At 44.5% G+C, this 21,019-nt stretch overlaps 1 protein-coding gene across 6 annotated transcripts in view; it reads right to left on the bottom strand.

The window, feature by feature from the left end:
- Vps8 (vacuolar protein sorting 8) overlaps positions 1-21,019 on the bottom strand; it is a 972,138-nt gene that overhangs the window by 191,337 nt on the left and 759,782 nt on the right. For all 6 annotated transcript variants that reach the window (XR_008608392.2, XM_055061192.2, XM_055061196.2 and 3 more), the window contains one exon: positions 15,061-15,110. Coding sequence is in view for 5 of the 6 variants with exons in the window: in XM_055061192.2 (XP_054917167.2) it covers positions 15,061-15,110 (50 nt within the window). In the remaining variant the exon portion in view is untranslated. The remainder of the gene's footprint in view (positions 1-15,060; positions 15,111-21,019) is intronic.

The raw sequence follows: 21,019 nt of genomic DNA, 5'->3' as shown, positions 1-21,019 counted from the left end.
TCCCCACAAGAAGCACATTTTCTTCAGTTTGCCACATAACTTCATTGATAGCTGTAGTATATTCCCTAGCAAAAAAACTGATAGAAATTTTTAGAAATCTGTTAGGAATATGCATAGGTTGTACGGGTCCTTCTATGAGTCTGATATATATTCCTACCTGGCCCATAGAACTCTTTACCAGACTGGTAGGCAGCAGATAGATCTCACTGTGCTGCCTACAAGACCAAATAGGATCATGTATCAGTCTTTTAAACCCAGACAGAGATCATCATTAGCCTGGTTACGCCCACTGCAGGGCAAAGGCCTCTCCCATACTTCTCCAACAGCCCCGGTCATGCACTAATTGTTGCCATGTCGTCCCTGCAAACTTCTTAATCTCATCCGCCCACCTAACTTTCTGCCGCCCCCTGCTACGCTTCCCTTCACTTGGAATCCAGTCCGAACCCTTAATGACCATCGGTTATCTTCCCTCTTCATTACATGTCCTGCCCATGCCCATTTCTTTTTCTTGATTTCAACTAAGATGTCATTAACCCGCGTTTGTTCCCTCACCCCAATCTGCTCTTTTCTTACCCCTTAACGTTACACCCATCATTCTTCGTTCCATAGCTCGTTGCGTCGTCCTCAATTTAAGCAGAAACCTTTTCGTAAGCCTCCAGGTTTCTGCCCCATATGTGAGTACTGGTAAGACACAGCTATTATACACTTTTCTCTTGAGGGATAATGGCAACTTGCTGTTCATGATCTGAGAATGCCTGCCAAACGCACCCCAGCCCATTCTTATTCTTCTGACTATTTCCGTCTCATGATCCGGATCCGTGGTCACTACCTGCCCTAAGTAGATGTACTCCCTTACCACTTCCAGTGCCTCGCTACTTATTGTAAATTGATGTTCTCTTCCGAGACTGTTAAACATTACTTTAGTTTTCTGAAGATAAATTTTTAGACCCACCCTTCTGCTTTGCCTCTCCAGGTCAGTGAGCATGCATTGAAATTGGTCTCCTGAGTTACTAAGCAAGGCAATATCATCAGCGAATTGCAAGTTACTGAGGTATTCTCCATTACCTTTTATCCCCAATTCTTCCCACTCCAGGTCTCTGAATACCTCACGTAAACACGCTGTGAATAGCATTGGAGAGATCGTATCTCCCTGCCTGACGCCTTTCTTTATTGGGATTTTGTTGCTTTCTTTATGGAGGACTACAGTGGCTATGGAGCCGCTATAGATATCTTTCGGTATTTTTACATACAGCTCGTCTACACCCTGATTCTGTAATACCTCCATGACTGCTGAGGTTTCGACTGAATCAAACGCTTTTTCATAATCAATGAAAGCTATATATAAGGGTTGGTTATATTCCACACATTTCTCTATCACCTGATTGATAGTGTGAATATGGTCTATTGTTGAGTAGCCTTTACGGAATCCTGCCTGGTCCTTTGGTTGAGAGAAGTCTAAGGTGTTCCTGATTCTATTTACGATTACTTTAGTAAATACTTTGTAGGCAACGGACAGTAAGCTGATCAGTCTATAATTTTTCAAGTCTTTGGCGTCCCCTTTCTTATGAATTAGGACCCGCCGTGGTTGCTCAGTGGCTATGGTGTTAGGCTGCTGAGCACGAGGTCGCGGGATCGAATCCCGGCCACGGCGGCCGCATTTCGATGGGGGCGAAATGCGAAAACACCCGTGTACTTAGATTTAGGTGCACATTAAAGAAGCCCAGGTGGTCGAAATTTCCGGAGTCCCCCACTACGGCGTGCCTCATAATCAGAAAGTGGTTTTGGCACGTAAAACCCCAAATTTAATTTTTATGAATTAGGATTATGTTAGCGTTCTTCCAAGATTCCGGTACGCTCCAGGTCATGAGGCATTGTGTATATAGGGTGGCCAGTATTTCTAGAACAATGTGCCCAACATCCTTCAACAAATCTGCTGTTACCTGCTGATCCTCCCCAGCTGCCTTCCCCCTTTGTATAGCTCCCAAGGCGTTCTTTACTTCTTCCTGCGTTACTTGTGGGATTTCAAATTTATTTAGACTATTCTCTCTTACATTATCGTCGTGGGTGCTACTGGTACTGTATAGATCTCTATAGAACTCCTCAGCCACTTGGGCTATCTCATCCATATTAGTAATGATATTGCCGGCTTTGTCTCTTAGCGCATACATCTGATTCTTGCCTATTCCTAGTTTCTTCTTCACTGCTTTTAGGCTTCCTCTGTTCCTGAGAACTTGTTCAATTCTATCCATATTATAGTTCCTTATGTCAGCTGTCCTATGCTTGTAGATTAACTTAGAAAGTTCTGCCAGTTCTATTCTAGCTGTAGGGTTAGAGGCTTTCATACATTGGCGTTTCTTGATCAGATCTTTCGTCTCCTGCGATAGCTTACTGGTATCCTGTCTAACGGAGTTACCACCGACTTCTATTGCACACTCCTTAATGATGCCCATAAGATTGTCGTTCATTGCTTCAACACTAAGGTCCTCTTCCTGAGTTAAAGCCGAATACTTGTCCTGTAGCTTGATCCGGAATTCCTCTAGTTTCCCTCTTACCACTAACTCATTGATTGGCTTCTTATGTACCAGTTTCTTCCGTTCCTTCCTCAAGTCAAGTCTAGGCTAATTCGAGTTCTTACCATCCTATGGTCACTGCAGCGCACCTTGCCGAGCATGTCCACATCCTGTATGATGCCAGGGTTAGCGCAGTGTATAAGGTCTATTTCATTTCTAGTCTCGCCATTCGGGCTCCTCCCCGTCCACTTTCGGCTATCCCGCTTGCGGAAGAAGGTATTCATTATCCGCATATTATTCCGTTCTGAAAACTCTACTAATAACTCTCCCCTGCTATTCCTAGAGCCTATGCCATATTCCCCCACTGACTTGTCTCCAACCTGCTTCTTGCCTACCCTGGCATTGAACTCGCCCATCAGTATAGTGTAGTTTGTTTTGACTTTACCCATCGCCGATTCCCCGTCTTCATAAAAGCTTTCGACTTCCTGGTCATCATGAGTGGATGTAGGGGCGTAGACCTGTACGACCTTCAATTTGTACCTCTTATTATGTTTCACAACAAGACCTGTCACCCTCTCGTTAATGCTATAGAATTCCAGTATTTTACCAGCTATATCCTTATTAATCAGGAATCCGACTCCTAGTTATCGTCTCTCCGCTAAGCCCCGGTAGCACAGGACGTGCCCGCTTTTTAGCACTGTACATGCTTCTTTTGTCCTCCTAACCTCACTGAGCCCTATTAAATCACATTTACTACCTTCTAATTCCTCCAATAACACTGCTAGACTCGCCTCACAAGATAACATTCTAACGTTAAACATTGGCAGGTTCAGATTCCAATTTCGGCCTGTCCGGAATACAGAAACATACAGTTATCTAATTGAGGCACTGATAAAGCATGTTAGAAATGGTACACACACCTGAAGAGATGCTTTTAAAATGAACTGAATATACAACCCCGAACACATTGCCTGCCACGTGAACTGATTAACAAACACAGTTGGGCTATCAGAGTATCAAATGAAAATGAACTGTGTAAACTGTGCAATTATCAAAACTTTTTACAGCTTGTACGCAGATATATTATCCTAAACATGTTTCAAGATAAATTAAAGCATACGTTTTCAAAGCACAGCAGTGTTACTTAGTCTGTGAAACTACATTGGGCATGTTGCATGAGAAAAGTATCGGTACATTTTTGTAGCAGGTCTCCTCCAGTCCTTTTAATACAAAATTGCATTTACAAATTTTGCGAGACGGATGTGCAACATTTAATGCATATCCAAAACAGGATTACGGTTGTCATCATCATCATCATCAGCCCATTAATTTCCACTGCAGAAAGAAGGCCTCTCCCTGCGATCTCCAATTACCCCTGTCCTGCACCAACTGATTCCAACTAGCACCGGCAAATTTCCTAAGTTTGTCGCACCATCTAGTCTTCTGCTGTCCTCTACTGCGCTTCCCTTCTCTTGGTACCCATTCTGTCACCCTAATGGTCTAACGGTCATCTAATCTGTGCGTTACATGACCTGCCCAGCGCCATTTTTTTCTCTTAATGTCTGTTAGAATATCGTCTATACCCGTTTCCTCTCTTGTCCAAACCACTTTCAGTCTCTTAAAGTTATACCTAGTATTCTTCGTTCCATCACTCTTTGCATGGTCCTTGTTCTCAAGCTTCTTTGTCAGTCTCCAAGTCTCTTAGCCATATGTCAGCACCGGTAAAATGCGCTGATTGTATACTTTCCTTTTCAATGATAATGGTAAGTTCTCAGTCAGGAGCTCACAATGTCTGCCATATGCGATCCAACCCATTTTTATTCTTCTGTGAATTTCCTTCTCATGGTCAGGGTTCCCCGTGATTAGTTGACCTAAGTAAACATACTCCTTCACAGACTCAAGAGGTTGACTAGCGATCTTGAACTCGTGTTCCTTCGCGCAGTTATTTATCATTATCTTTGTCTTCTGCATATTAATCTTCAGCCCCACTCTTACACTCTCCCTGTTAAGGTCCTCAATAATTTGTTGCAACTCGTCTGCAGTGTTGCTGAATAGAACAATGTCATCAGCAAACCAAAGATTGATGAGGTATTCGCCGTCGATCCTTACTCCTAAACATCATCATCATCATCAGCCTGGTTACGCCCACTGCAGGGCAAAGGCCTCTCCTATATGTCTCCAACTGCCCCGGTCATGTACTAATTGTGGCCATGTTGTCCCTGCAAACTTCTTATCTCATCCGCCCACCTAACTTTCTGCCGCCCCCTGCTGCGCTTCCCTTTCCCTTGGAATCCAGTCCGTAACCCTTAATGACCATCGGTTATCTTCCCTCCTCATTACATGTCCTGCCCATGCTCCATTTCTTTTTCTTGATTTCAACTAAGATGTCATTAACTCGCGTTTGTTCCCTCACTCAATCTGCTCTTTTCTTATCCCTTAACGTTACACCCATCATTCTTCTTTCCATAACTCGTTGCATCGCCCTCAATTTAAGTAGAACCCTTTTCGTAAGCCTCCAGGTTTCTGCCCCGTACGTGAGTACTGGTAAGACACAGCTGTTATAAACATTTCTTTTGAGGGATAATGGCAACCTGCTGTTCATGATCTGAGAATGCCTGCCAAACGCACCCCAGCCCATTCTTATTCTTCTGATTATTTCAGTCTCATGATCCGGATCCGCGGTCACTACCTGCGCTAAGTAGATGTATTCCCTTACCACTTCCAGTGCCTCGCTACCTATCGTAAACTGCTGTTCTCTTCCGAGACTGTTAAACATTACTTTAGTTTTCTGCAGAATAATTTTTAGACCCACCCTTCTGCTTTGCCTCTCCAGGTCAGTGAGTCTGCATTGCAGTTGGTCCCCTGAGTTACTAAGCAAGGCAATATCATCAGCGAATCGCAAGTTACTAAGGTATTCTCCATTAACTCTTATCCCCAATTCTTCCCAATCCAGGTCTCTGAATACCTCCTGTAAACATGCTGTGAATAGCATCGGAGAGATCGTATCTCCCTGCCTGACGCCTTTCTTTATTGGGATTTTGTTGCTTTCTTTATGGAGGACTACGGTGGCTGTGGAGCCGCTATAGATATCTTTCAGTATATTTACATACAGCTCGTCTACACCCTGATTACGCAATGCCTCCATGACTGCTGAGGTTTCGACTGAATCAAACGCTTTCTTGTAATCAATGAAAGCTATATATAAAGGTTGGTTATATTCTGCACATTTTTCTATCACCTGATTGATAGTGTGAATATGGTCTATTGTTGAGTAGCCTTTACGGAATCCTGCCTGGTCCTTTGGTTGACGGAAGTCTAAGGTGTTCCTGATTCTATTTGCAATTACCTTAGTAAATACTTTGTAGGCAACGGACAGTAAACTGATCGGTCTATAATTTTTCAAGTCTTTGGCGTCCCCTTTCTTATGGATTAGGATTATGTTAGCATTTTTCCAAGATTCCGGTATGCTCGAAGTCATGAGGCATTGCGTATACAGGGTGGCCAGTTTCTCTAGAACAATCTGCCCACCATCCTTCAACAAATCTGCTGTTACCTGATCCTCCCCAGCTGCCTTCCCCCTTTACATAGCTACCAAGGTTTTCTTTACTTCTTCCGGTGTTACCTGTGGGATTTCGAATTCCTCTAGACTATTCTCTCTCCAGTTATCGTCGTGGGTGCCACTTGGTACTGTATAATTCTCTATAGAACTCCTCAGCCACTTGAACTATCGCATCCATATTAGTAATGATATTGCCGGCTTTGTCTCTTAACGCATACAACTGGTTCTTGCTTATTCCTAGTTTCTTCTTCACTGCTTTTAGGCTTCCTCCGTTCCTGAGAGCATGTTCAATTCTATTCATATTATACTTCCTTATGCCAGCTGTGTTACGCTTATTGATTAACTTGGAAAGTTCTGCCATTTCTATTCTAACTGTAGGGTTAGAGGCTTTCATGCATTGGCACATACTCCTAAACCTTCCCAGTTTGATAGCTTGAATACTTCTTCCAAGCACGCAGTGAATAGCATTAGAGAGATTGTGTCTCCTTGTCTGACCCCTTTCTTCATAGGTATCTTCCTACTGTTGTAATAAAGTTTATTTACAAAAGCAAAACAACACTTTCAAACCGTGGATACTAACTGCAGCTCTAACATGTCAGGCTGAGTTTGTGAATGCCATAAATTAGTCACTACCAATGTGATTTCATTAAAGCTGCTTTCTTGGCTAGTTGGTGCATACTTGATTTGAAAATTATAACAATGCTAATGCATCCATCCACAAAGGAACAACGACAAGACACAAGCGACATGACTACCAACATGACTAGGGTTTATTTTACACTCCATTATCTAAAGAATAAGCAAGCAACTTTAGCCACATTCAAACAAACACATAAGATGAAGAACACAGACTTAAGTACCAACTTCACCATGCCCATTTGTGCTCACAGATGCTGGATAGAACGCCATGTCTAATTGGCACATGTTTTTATCATATTCCAACTTCGTATTGTTACGAATGATGTTTATTTACTGGGTGAAACGAGGTCTGAGATGGAAGCTACAGGCCAGGCCCAGCCGGTGCAGAGTACCCCGAGATCACGCGCGCACACTCTACTTCTTCTTTCTCTGCTTCAGTCGCGCAGTGCTGCGACATTTTCCCCGGGGGCAGACGAAGGTCGCTGAGCGAGTAAAAGGGACCTGTGATTGTACTGCTTGAGTCCGGCCACGGGAACAACTTGCGTCGCACGTGAACGCCGATTACTTGCCGTCACTTTGGCGACGACATAGTTCACATCACTCAAGCGGCTGAGTATAACGAATGGTCTGGTGTAAGTGGCAAGAAACTTGCGGTACAATCCCTTTTTGCGAACAGGTGACCACAACCAAACATAATCACCGGTAGTAAAGCTGACGGGGATATGCCGCGCATCATAGCGAATCTTGCTGTTGCCTTGTGAGGACAACGTCCTAAGATGCGCCAGTCGACGTGCTTCCTCAGCACGACACAGAGTTTGGGCGATGGAAGGATCTTCTTGGCACGATAAAGGTAGAATACTGTCCAGAAAGCTCTGGGGAGCGCGTGCGTACAGCAAAAAGAACGGCGCATATCCAGTAACTTCGTGCTTGGCACTATTGTACGCGTACGTTACAAAAGGTAAGACGGTGTCCCAATTCTTATGATCAGCAGCGACATACATTGATAACATGTTGGTAAGGGTTCAATTCGTCCGCTCCGTGAGGCCATTGGTTTGTGGGTGGTAAGGAGTGGAATGCCGATATGCAGAACCACAAAGCCGTAAAAGTTCTTCAACGACGTCGGCGGTGAATTGCCGTCCACGGTCAGTGATGACAACCCGGGGAGCAACGTGACGGAGTATGATGTGATGCAACAAAAATGAAGAGACATCTGCTGCAGGGGCGGATGGAAGTGCCGCCATTTCCGTGCAACGAGTAAGATAATCTACGCATACTATAATCCAGCGGTAGCCAGCTGACGTCTTTGGGAGCGGGCCAAGCAAGTTGATGCCGACTTTTTTAAAGAGTTGCGTCGGCGGCCTAACTGGTTGTAAATAGCTTGCTGGGGCCGTCGTCGTTTGCTTGTGGCGCTGGCAAACAGTACAGCTGGCGACATACTGTTTCGTTGTTTTCCAGAGCTTGGGCCAGAAAAATCTCTGTCTAAGTCGGTGTAGTGTGCGTGCAAAGCCAAGGTGCCCGGACGTGATATCGTCATGCATGGAACGAAGGACAGCAGGGCGCAGATTTTCGGGCACAACTAGAAGCAATGGGGGACCATCCGCCGAGTAATTTTTTTTGTACAGCAAACCATTACGAAAAGTAAATGGTGTTGTTCCTGCTGGCTCACGTGCAGCTGCCCGTAGAGATTTCAAGGTAGGGTCGCAACGTTGCTCGCTCTCGAAGGTACGCAGGTCTGGAAAGTCGGAAGAGATGGAAACTAGGTAGTCATTGAAGTCATCATCCTCAGCTTTAGTGTGAGGCGAAGGGAGACGGGATAGGCGATCAGCATCCGTGTGGCAGCGCCCGCTCTTGTAGTTAACGGAAAAGCTGTACTCTTCAAGGCGCAAAGCCCAGTGGGCCAACCGACCAGACGGGTCACAGAGCCCAACCAGCCAACAGAGTGAATGATGGTCAGTCACTATCGTGAATGCGCGACCATGTAGATACGGACGGAACTTCTAAATGGCGAATACGACTGCTAGGCACTCGAGTTCAGTAACGGTGTAGTTTGTCTCCGCTTTTGTAAGTGTCCGACTAGCATAGGCAATTACATGCTCACAGCCATCGCAGAGTTGAACAAGCACAGCGCCAACACCCGCACCGCTGGCGTCAGTGTGCAGCTCAGTTGACGCCTCCGGATCAAAATGCCGCAGTACCGGTCCAGAAGTCAGCTGTTTCAGCTGTTGAAACGCCGACTCGCAGTCAGCAGTCCACAAGTATGGGGTGTCTTTGTGAAGGAGAGACGTGAGGGGAGAGGCAAGCTGTGCGAAATTCTTGATAAAGCGCTGGAAATATGAGCAAAGGCCCAAAAAGCTTCGCAGATCTTTTACCGTTTGTGGCTGTTGGAAGTCGCGAACTGCTGCTATCTTTTCAGGGTCTGGTCGTATGCCGTCTTTGTTGACCAGAAAGCCTAGTAAGAGGGCTTGACGCTCACTGAAATGACATTTCTTCGAGTTTAAAATAAGGCCAGCTTGCTGGATACAGTCAATAACGATCGACAGGCGCTGATTGCGCTCGTGAAATGTCCGGCCGTAGATAATGACGTCGTCTAAATAGCACATGCAAATTTCCCATTTGAGTCCGCGGAGCACGGTATCCATAAATCGCTTGAATGTCGCTGGAGTGTTGCATAAGCCAAAGGGCATAACGTTGAACTCAAAGAGACCGTCAGGTGTCACGAAGGCTATCTTCTCCTTGTCTGAGGGGTGCATGGGGATTTGCCAATATCCTGACCGTAAATCAACAGAAGAGAAATACGACGCGGAGTGGAGGCAGTCGACGGCATCATCTATTCGTGGTAGGGGGTACACGTCTTTCTTTGTGATGGTGTTTAGGCGGCGATAGTCCACACAGAATCTCCATGAGTTGTCTTTTTTCTTCACTAGGATCACAGGAACAGCCCAAGGGCTACATGATTCCTGGATCACTCCTTTCTGTAACATTACTTCGACCTGCTCGGCGATGACTTTTCTCTCTGAAGGTGAAACGCAGTAGGGCTTCTGACGAATTGGCATTGCTTGCCCTCTATGGATGCGGTGTTGCATACGAGACGCCGGCGGTGTATGGGACGCTCGTTGGCCTTGAGCAAAATCAAACACTGTGGCGTAGCGAGTGAGCACAGCTTCCAGCAGACACTGCTCACTAGAAGACAGCGACTTGTTAATCATGTGCTTAAAGTCAGCAGAATTATCGTGGTTGGAATTGGGGTTGAATTTCTTTTCGGCAGTTGACATTTCGACCGTTCCAACGCTGACAATGGCTTGTTCATCAAAACTTGCCGGTTTAAGTTCTAGCGGCAATGTTATGGATTGGGTTGAAACGTTCACTGCCCACAAACGAGTACAACCATCAGTGGTGACAACGAGGGAGCGAGGGACTATCGCATTTTTCTTGAGCGCATTGTTATAGTCGGGCTTGGCTAAACCACAACAAGAACCTGTACGAGGGCGAGAAGTATTCACAGGTACAAACATTGCAGTCTGAGGGGGCAAACACGCATCTTGTGACACGGAGAGAACGACGGCGGCATCACTGGTGCTATCTGTCATTGAAGTTCGTGCGTCGCGGCGAAGAGAAATCGCGTCACTGCCACAATCCAAAGTTGCCCCCCACTCACGCAAGAAATCAATTCCTAAAATAATGTCATGCATTGTACGTTCAAGCACAGTAAATTCACTTCGAAATGTCTGGTCCCCTATGGTAACTGAAACAGAACAGACCCCAAGTGGGTGTAACATTTCCCCACCAACTCCACGAAAGGTAGCGTTCCAATCCCAAGAAAACATAACTTTTTGTCCAAGACGATTTTTGAAGGACAGGCTCATAACAGAAACTGCCGCCCCGGTGTCAACTAAAGCAAAAGCACTCACATTGTCAACTAAAACGCACACTTTGTTTTTAAAGAATTTTACACAAGGGGGTCTTGATGAAGATGAACATATTGCGGCCTCACCACCGTCGGTCGCACCAGCTAGTTTCCCAGCAGCGGCAGTGATAACGAGCGACGACGAGGTGATGGAGAGCGTCGTTGTCATGTCGGTGGTGGTGTCAGGCTGCGATCGGAAGTGGGGGAGGCACTGCGGTTCGCGCGTCCCTGCTGCAGCCGCTGGAAGGAACTGGGATACGGCCAGGGCTCGTCAGCGGGCACGCAGGGTGTGTAGGAATTAAACCGTGGAGCACGCTGCTGGCGGCGGTGGCAATACCTAGCAATGTGTCCAGGCACACCGCAGCTGTAGCAAATGCGGGAGTCGCGGCTTGTCGCGGGTGACACCGGTGACATGGGTGTTATGGGTGGAAATGTACTCTCAGGCTGGTTGTAGGAGGGAAGAGCCCACGGAACAAATCGTTGTGGTGCATCTTGTCGGCGTCCCAGACTTGTCGGTTGCAGTGGCAAGTTGCTGCTCTCCGTACGATCAGCATGGGTCCTGCGAGGTTCTCGGTAACTCTGAGGTGTGCCCAGGTGGCCGGTGGCACACGAAAGCGATGATCAAATGCACACTGATGGCACACATGAGCGTCGTCAACAACTTTAAGGCGTTCAAGCTCTTCTTTAACCACTTGCCGAATCACCGAGGAGATGTCGTCATGGGTTGGGACGGACACACTTGCAATAGTAGTAACGTTGTCCAAGCGTCCAAACTTTGGCCCAATCCTTCTCATTTTCAGCGCTTCAAACGCCCGACAGTGTTTCCTCAGATCAGCCGGAGTACTAAGATCTTCCTTCGTTATAAGAAAATTATAAACATCTTCAGCGATTCCTTTAAGCAGATGTCCTACTTTGTCTTTGTCTGTCATGGTAGTGCTGACGATTCCGCATAATTTCAGAACAGCCTCTATGTATGTTGTACACGTTTCGCCAGGTAATTGAGCTCGTCGGGAAAGTGTCTGCTCAGCCTTCTTTTTCTTAGAGATCGGGTCCCCGAAGCACTTGGTGAATTCTTCTACAAAACTGTCCCAGCTTGTCAGAACACTCTTGTGGTTTTCAAACCAGAGGAGCGCGGTTCCAGCGAGAAAAAAAAAACACACGTTATCGAGCTGCTTCGTAGTGCTCCAGTGGTTGTGGCGACTCACTCTGTTGTAGTGCTTAAGCCAGTCGTTGACGTCTTCGTTCGCCTTCCCCGAAAAGGTAGGTGGCTCTCGCAGCGGTGTCCAATAGCCAGCCTGACCTGTGTGATTGCTGTCTGGTCCGCCACAAGTGGGGTCGTCACTGCCTTCTCCGGAATCGGCCATGTCCGCTGCTTGTGGTCGTAAACTGGCCAAGCGCCTACTCCGTCGGACAGTTGGTAGAGCTGGGTCGTCCAGGATCGTCCAAGATTTACCCCGCACCTCCACCAAAGATGTTACGAATTATGTTTATTTACAGGGTGAAACGAGGTCCGAGATGGAAGCTACAGGCCAGGCCCAGCCGGCGCAGAGTACCCCGAGATCACGCGCGCACACTCTACTTCCTCTTTCTCTGCTTCAGTCGCGCAGTGCTGCGACAATATAAAGCTATTTTCTCCAGACTACGCACTTTTGCATTCGTCCCAAAAGTGTTGTGATATGTGACAGAACACAAGTGAGCTTGTGCAAAAAGAACAAATTGGCATGGCACACTGACAGGAAGCAACGAAACGGTACAAGCATCGCTAATGGTACAAGATTTACAGCAACACATCAGAAGATGACAATACAGCAATATTATTTAAGCAAAAGTGAGTACAGGTCTGAGAACTTATTCAAGTAAGAACATGGATTTACCATTTTTAAAACCACATATTCATGAACAAAAACAGCCAAACATCAAGCACACATATTGCAAAATCAGAAGACAAAATTCTTCACTGGGTGCTAGTTCAACCACCGCACGTTGAAATGTTTAAGAGCAGTTTAAACTGTGTAGCCTTCAGCCCGCCACAGCAAAGAAGACTATCAGCAACAGGCTTCATAGATAGTGTTTCGGGTCTTTGATTCAAGCCGTAATACACTGTTAAAATAAAATTTTAGTTTGCTTGTTTCATTCAGAAAAAAGACAGTGTCTTGGTCATGCCGCCACAGTTAACAGATAAACTTGCACCAGCTACATTGAGTCAAAGGAGAAAATAACAAAGTGAGAAAGACGGATGCATGGTGTGAAAGTGATGCTGTTGTACCAAGTAGCACAACTGCTCACTTCAGGCATCATTCAGCTGCTTTACATGCCTCTGCATACAGAGTGAGAAGCTTTACCTCTTCACCATCTGCTAGTGAAGCACTGTTTGTTCACTGTGATCACCCACTCAAGGCAGTCACTTGGTTAAGTAGGGTCCTTCGCTACATGTAAGGACACCGACCCGAAACCATGCATAAGTCTTGTAAAATATTGTCATGTTTTGGCTACCGCAACTGTTCATCAGCAGCTGCATCACTACTGCCAACATGCAGACCATTCAATTCCCCAAGCACTTGTTCAACAAGAGTACAATAATGAAGAGTGGCAAATAGGGCTAGCTGGTTCATTAGGAAAACAAGAAGCTATCGCAAGAAAAAATTAAAAGCTCTAGAATTTTGATGGCTCTCGCTTGTTTAATATATTCAAACATCAAAAAGCTGATTCTTACAGAATGCCGTAAAGCGTGGTGCACTGTTACCAACTGCTATTTTTTAAAGCTATAACCTGTTATTATCAGACATTCATGTACCATGGCTGAAGACATACTGTTCATTGTTACCATGTCTTAAGCGCGGAAGTTAGTCTCTTTCATAAAGGTTTGGTATTGTCGATACAAAAATATTTTGGTCTATTTCCATGAACACACAAAGGCGCATTACTTCGCTGGGTGTTACATAAACTAGTGGCTCCTCTCTTCTGATGCAGACTGAAAGGTGCTTGGCATGGAGAATTTCAACAGGAAATAGTTTCTGGCATTGCAGAATTATACAAGAATTTGCTCCAGTAAGAATTCTACAAATAAGAAAAAACGCACCTGAGGAACTGACAAATGCACTGTTGTTAGTCTTTGTAGTCCGAGTGTACTGGAGAGAGTGCAATGTTCGTTGGTTGATGACCATTCAGTAATATTCAGTGACACTTAATTGTTGAGTCACAGCCACGGTTGTGGACTACAACCTGTTTTTCACTTTCATCCAAGTTCAGGCACAGCTTTTCAGTGCCTAACAAAACTGTCTGCTGATCAGCTCTCATCTCCTGTACACCAAGAAAACTGACTGCTTCTGGTGAAAAATTTAAACTAGCTTTAGCTGCCTGTAACTTTCGAGCAAGTACATAACATTCCAATATTTGTAAAGGAACACCATTAGCTCTGCTGACCAGTTTCACAAGAAGTCCATTTCTGCCTTCAAATACAAACGAAGAATGTGACTAATGAGGTCCTAGTTTAGCCACACTTTTAGGAAGATGCAGAATTTGGTGTACATTGTATGTCATTGCACCCAATCCATACAAAGACTGTGTTCTCATAACAAGCTCTGAGAGAAGAATGGATGCTCTCATTATGCCGCCTGAAGCGATGGTGTCCAGTCGAAATATAAAGATACCCTCCACAAGCAAACTGAAATGTCTGACATACTTATCCAGCAAAAAGCCATGAAGGCATGGTAATGAATAATGAAGAATCCACCACTTCCATTCATTAGCTTTCCAGATTGTGAAGTCTGATAATCTTCTTGGTGTATGTGTGAACCAATTCGGCAGCTTGATTGCCAATAACCTCCTGTTTAAAGAGGCTAAACTTTGTTATGAACCAATGTAAGCATCTTTTCTCTTTTAAATGTGATCACATTTTTATTCTTTTTAAGCTGTTGTATGGTGTATATTTGTTCCAACAATCTTTCCTTTCTGAATCCTGGGCTTCATATTTGATTTATATGTATTGTCTTTTGTGATAATATAAATGCATTATTTCTGACTCATTTTTTGGGCAAATGCGGAAGCTTGCTTCTCCTTGAAGCACATTACATCTATACAACACACATAGATACTGATAGACTATAGATGTTGCAAACTAATACGAATACACTATTACACTAATAAAAAGAATATACTAGTAGACCTGTACAAGCAGAATAGCACCGATACGTTCAAAATAGAACTAAAAAGAATTTTATCAGTGTATCAGTTGTGTAATTTCATAATGCAATAGAAAAAACTGATAGAATTTTTATCAGTTTATCATATCAGATTTTTTGCTAGGGTTCCATTTGTAAAAATATGACATTAAAATAAAGGTTTGCACCTGTGTCCAAAGCATGCTGATCACAAGCCTCCATATGGAAGTGTGCCAGATGCTCAACAGAGAGCAGCATGCATGCCCCTGCTGTGGCTCTGTGTCCTACCTGCTATTCCAGACACCCTGCAAGAACTGGTAGAGCACCCACGGCTGGCCCTGCAAGCAAAAATGTGCTCACAGTGAAAGTTGACTGCACAAAAAGTCACTGGGAAATGTAAACATATGCTGCCAAAACTACCATTTCGGTCATGTCCAGTTCCTAATAAGAGCAATTTCTGTTTGAGTTGCAACAACCTTTATTGCTATTTTCTGCAGTGAGTGCCATGTAGTGCTAATATAAGCCAGTGTTGCAAGTAAAAACTACACAGTAGTGTCATCCTGCGAAGCTAAACATGCCACTGGCAAAATGCCTTGCTGAAGACCTAGATTTATTATAAAAAATTACTGCAGAAACTCCCTAGTGGGACTTGTCAGATAGTGTGTCAGAATTCTTTCCAGTTGCTCATCTTGCACACATACGTCTCTGACGCCTCTGAACGCATTAGGTTTGCTGTTTTTTTTGTTTTATTTTTTACCTGTATACCATATTTTTGCACGTATAACCCTCACCAAAATTTCTGAGAATGTAACTGTAAAGTGGAAGTGTGGGTCATCTGCGAATTTCGTCTTGATGTGTGGCTTCACAGCAACGCACCCCGCCCTGCCGTGAAGCCATGTTTCAAGGCATGGTTCTCTGCCATGCAAAGTTTCGTTATCTCCTAGATAATCCCACCCTCTCTCCACCTCTGTGTGTTGAAGCTTCCTTCTCCCCTCTTTCATGGTTGCCTATTCTCCTACTCTTTACGGGTCGCCATTTTGACTTTAGTAGTTAGCGAATAGTGCACATGACGCTGGCAAACTCATGCGTCACCCGTTCCTGCGGTGCTATCTCGGTCCTCGAGAAGTGCTTCGTGGTACGACGGTAAGCTAAATTGCCATTGGAATTTTCAGCTCGGTCGCGTTTGCCTCGTCGCTGTTGCCCATACGGGGCTTGTCCGTCCGTGCTGTCATCCGCTGTTGTGCGACTGCTAGCTGCAAAGTGATCCAATCATTTCACCTATCACGTGACTGATTCATCCAAGATAATGTCCGCCGAGTGAATACTTTGTCAGTATCACAGAAGAATGGGGGAAATGAGCTACTCGCCATAGATACGACGTGAAAGAGTCATGCATCAGCGAGTGGTGAGTGTTCTTGAGATTTGAGCGCCGTTGTATGCAGTTATGGCCACTCACGGCACTTTGCGTGCCATGAGGGGCCAGTCATGTGGCAATTCCTGTATTCACGGACTTCATTCATTCTTGGAAAAATACTTTTATGTACGACGCCTTGACCAACAGAAAGCTGGATTGGGAGTTTTTCATGCTGCCCTGCAATTTTCTCATTGACAATTTTAGTCTAATTATAATATTTGAGAAGTTGATTAATGTAATTATGCAGAATGCAAGAATTATCTGAGTATCTCCAAGCGATGGCAAACAACGTTACCTTGGTTCTGTCCAGCTATGTGGCATTTGAACGTTTGCCATTCTTGGCAGCAGTGGCAGTAGTGCTTGCATGCCAGCTCACGCATCCCTTTCTGATTGTACAGAATTTGCTGCTACTGCTGGAATAACTGCACGTGTCATCAAGCAGGATATCTTGTCAAGCGAGATATTCAGAAGACCACCAAGTGGTGCTGGCTTGTCCTGGCATCGCTACTTAAAGGCTGCCTTCACCTACCATCAACCATTCTTCGCAGCAGCAGCAGTAGTGCTTGTACATCGGCTCATGCATTCCTTTCTGCTCATTCGGGTTGGTTACGACAGCATCTGTCATTTTCTTTGTTATCCTGTTACTGTCGCTACTGCCACAAACTGTTCTCTAAACTACTTGTATCCTTGCAATGAGAGTTTGGTGTTTTTGTAGAGTGCTGTTAGATCTGCCCACGTGTGCCGAGCTCGCTAAGAGAATTGTTGAACTGGAGTCAAGGCTTCTCAATGAATCTCATCATAATACTGATTGCATTGTTGACAATATCGTTGTAAAAATGAAGACCTCTAGGGATGATGTGCTGGAGCTAAAGAAGCATGTGGATAGCCTTGAGTCCAGTTTAAAATTCCTGAATGATCTGGTTGAAAAGCTGCAGAGTGAAAAGGCCTCACTTGTGGCAGAAAACAAAAACCCTTAAAACTGAAAACTGTTCCCTTTCCCGCAAGGTCTCCGAGCTAGAGCAGTACTCTCACATTAACAAGACTGAGATCAGGGTATCCCCTGTACTCAGGGCGAGGACTCTGTTGCTGTTTTGGAGAGAGTTGGCAGGAAAATTGGATGTCCCATGACTTCCTCTGATCTCGATGTTGTTCATTGAGTCTACTAAAGATACGGGCAAGAAGAACTTAATTGCAAGATTCTGTTCTCGAACAAAAAAGAATGATTTTATCAGCAAGGCACGAAACGCAAGGCTCTGCCCAAGTGACACGGCCAAATATGACAGCAGCTTCATTATATTTGTTAATGACCTCATGACACTACAAAATATGGCACTCTTTTCCAAAGCAGTGGTTTTAAAAAAATCTAACAACTAGAACCACTTGTGGGCTGATAATTGTCAAATGCAGGCTAGAAACACAAATGAGAGCCGTGTTTGCTGCATCGCTGAGAAGCCTCTATTCCAATGCTTCATTATCATTACCGTCCACCATGGCTTGTTACCTGTCAACACCTGCACTGAGAAAGTTTATATGGTGCGTCTACCATTCATTAATTCGCTTCAATGCTAGAAGTCTCCACAAGCATTTCGCTGACTATCAGAGCCTTTTCTCAGCAATTAACAATGCCTTTTCAATAATATGTGCATCTGACCCTGAGGACAAAGACCTATTCTGTTTTAACTCGTACATTTCTGAGTATTCTCGCAGAGACATGAGTAACCATGGTGGTAGATCTATATATATTTCGTTTAACATTCCATACAAATGCCAGCATGACTTGGAGTTAACTATTAGTTACTGTGAATCAGTATTTGTTAAATTCGATTCACCCATCTTCTGTATATACAAAAAGAACTTAGTTTGGCTGCATTTATCGCTCCCCTCCTTCTTTGGTTACTGACTTCTGTTGTGCCCTTGATCAAGCAATGTAAAAAATATTGTACGTTAATTGCAGCGCAATAATCATGGGCGACATCAACATTAACCTTTCAGATACCACTTCACCTATTTCTTGTAATTATTCAGGTACCTTTCATAGTTTTGGGTACCAATGTTTAATTACTCTCCCTACGCGCTGTCTTACAATGTCGATGGCACATTAACTGATCACGAATTACTGACCCACCGGATGCAGGCATTGTTAACACCAACATTACCGATCACTACCCTATCATTCTACGCTTTCACAATCACTCAACCTTAATCCTTTATTGACAAGTGTTACTTACAGGCAACATACCAAAAAATAATTTTTTTCTTGCCATGTTACAGTATTGGGTACAAAGTTTCTGGCTAAATGTCTTTGGCCAACACTGAATGAGAGGCAGCCAGCGTCATTTGTTGGATTAGAGCAGGAACACTGGACGAGGAAGAAGAAGCTTGGCATGCGACTCACTGTATTGTGAAAGCAAGGTCAGAGAAAACAGGCCAATGCAACACATCCAGTTGCAGTGATGTCACACATGTGATGTAAAGCAAATTATGTGTATACACCTATGGTTCACATATGATGAGACCTGTCTGCACAAATTGAAAACAAAGCTTTAGGTGGCTTGGAGTGTGGGATTCTCACCCATGCTCTTGGGTCAAAGGAACGACAACACAGTAGTGCAAACAATCACAAGGGCATCTATTGCACCTTTCATAGATCAATGCCTGCTAGTCGAGTTGCTATCCCCAAAACATTCCGATGGGCGCACGGCAAATCGCGGAAGTTCGACTCACCACGACCGGATAGCGAACGAATATGTTCGCCCCATGCTGGATCCCAACGCCTGGTTGTTCACACGTACCGTCACGCGAACGGTGGCGCGTTCGAACAAAAGCCTTCGCGGATCGGCGCACGCACGAAACGTCCACGCTGCTTGCCGACCTTGAGCCAAAGAGGAAGAGCCTTCTCCTTTCAGCGCCCAAGTAACCCCGCCGTTAGCAGCGCAACACTCGCGCCCTCTCTTGTACTGTACTTCAACCAGACACTGACTGCCGCGGGCATCACGGCATCACGCAGGCCACGCGGCGAAGCCGGATTGCAGGAGACGGCAGCTATGCGGGAAAACAACATATCAAGGCACGTGTGAAAGTCGCGCATCCCCACAGGAGTGAAGCCCACTTCCAGTTTCCTGCCTGAGATTTTCCCCCTATTGCTGTAAAAATTCCACAAAATATGTTTTCCTTTTGTTGGTTAAGCTTATTCTTGATGTGTTTTGCATATTTAGGTAGGAAATTTACATTTTTTCTAGGTATTTATATGTCTCGTCATTAGAGGGTTAAGAAACACTTCACACTACAGACCTGGTTAAAACACGTTGGCGGGCTAGTTGGTTAGAATCCATGATGGAGTGTATAAGCGCAACTGAACGAGGACGTAGAAAGAAACAGATACACAGAGACAGTGCTTCACTTTCAACTATAGATTTTATTTTCACACGCATCGATATATATACATACCGTACGAATGGAAACAAATGTGACAGGAGAAAAAAAAACATTCAGTGGTGCATATTGATGAACCGTACATGTATGCAAGACATGGTGAAAACATATACTGCAATGGTTACAAAGATAAACCGAGGAATCGTATGTCCTTTAAAGATAGTGACACTGATGGCTTGCTCACGCACCTTTCCTGTAATTTTCCAATTTTGTAGGCTTCCACAATCTCCCTTGTCATCCTGCTTTGAGCCCTCTACAGAATGGAAGTACTTTCAAACATGGGTTTGCAGGAAAATCTCGGCAATGAATACCCAAATGACCCGAGATTACCCTAGTGACGTTATATAGATGCTCTTTTATTCTCTCATTGATGCATCTGCCGGTTTGACCAACATACGTTCTTCCGAACAAAAGTGGGATGGCATAGACAACATTATGAGTGCAGGTTACACATTGTTTGCGATGTTGAGTAGAACATGCATGCCTTTTGTTATTCTCTGTACTAACCTGTTTGCATAGCTTCTGTAGACACTCCGCGGCAGAGAAAACCACATCCACCCCCGATATCGCTGCTATTCTTCTGAGATTTTGTGAAATGCAATGAATGTATGGTACCACAGCAACTTCCTTTGCTCTTGTAGTGGCACTGATTCCATTCAATGTGTTTTTACACTTCCTGCTTAAGCCCTTCGCAACAGAGGTGAACATACGCATCGGGTAACCAGAATTTGCCAGGCACTTGGCCTGATCTCTGAAACTGGCTTCCACTTTGTGGTCACAGGACTTCGTCAGAGAATTATTGGAACACGATGTTACTACTACGCATTTACGATTTTTGAATGAGCGGAACAAAATGGTAGGACTGGCTTATTGCCTCTCGGCTGATAACTTCAGCAGGCCTTTTGTGGGAAAAACTACAATCTCAAGTCTAAAAACCTTATGAAATTGTCTATGGGGACTTCATGTGTCAATGATAAAGGGGACAATTCAGTAAACAAGGCTACAGATTTTGAAACCAGTGAGTCAAAATTGTCTGATTCGTTATTCAAAATGATTAAAAAATTGTCAACAAATCTGAACACTTTCATGACATCGGCGTAATTTTTCAGGTGTTCATCAAGAACCTGATCACGGTTAGCTGCTAGATATTAGTCACTTATAGCCCTCCCAAGTCACGTATGTCGAGTTAACATAAAAACGAAGAAGTTCTAAAATCCATCGCAAGTCAAACCAGAAACGTTTTGAAACCGAACCGCTCCAAACTTGTCAATGCAGTCAGTTACACATTTCATCACGTCATTCTGTGGGAGAGAATAGTACAGGTCTTTTATGTCTATAGAAAAAGCGACAAGGTTCCTTTCTTGCCAGTCTTTAAAGAATACCACTACTTGTTCAGACTTA

The sequence above is a fragment of the Dermacentor andersoni genome, chromosome 1 (genome assembly GCF_023375885.2).
Source record: "Dermacentor andersoni chromosome 1, qqDerAnde1_hic_scaffold, whole genome shotgun sequence".
Taxonomy (NCBI): domain Eukaryota; kingdom Metazoa; phylum Arthropoda; class Arachnida; order Ixodida; family Ixodidae; genus Dermacentor; species Dermacentor andersoni.
This window is presented reverse-complemented; position numbering and strand designations above follow the sequence as displayed.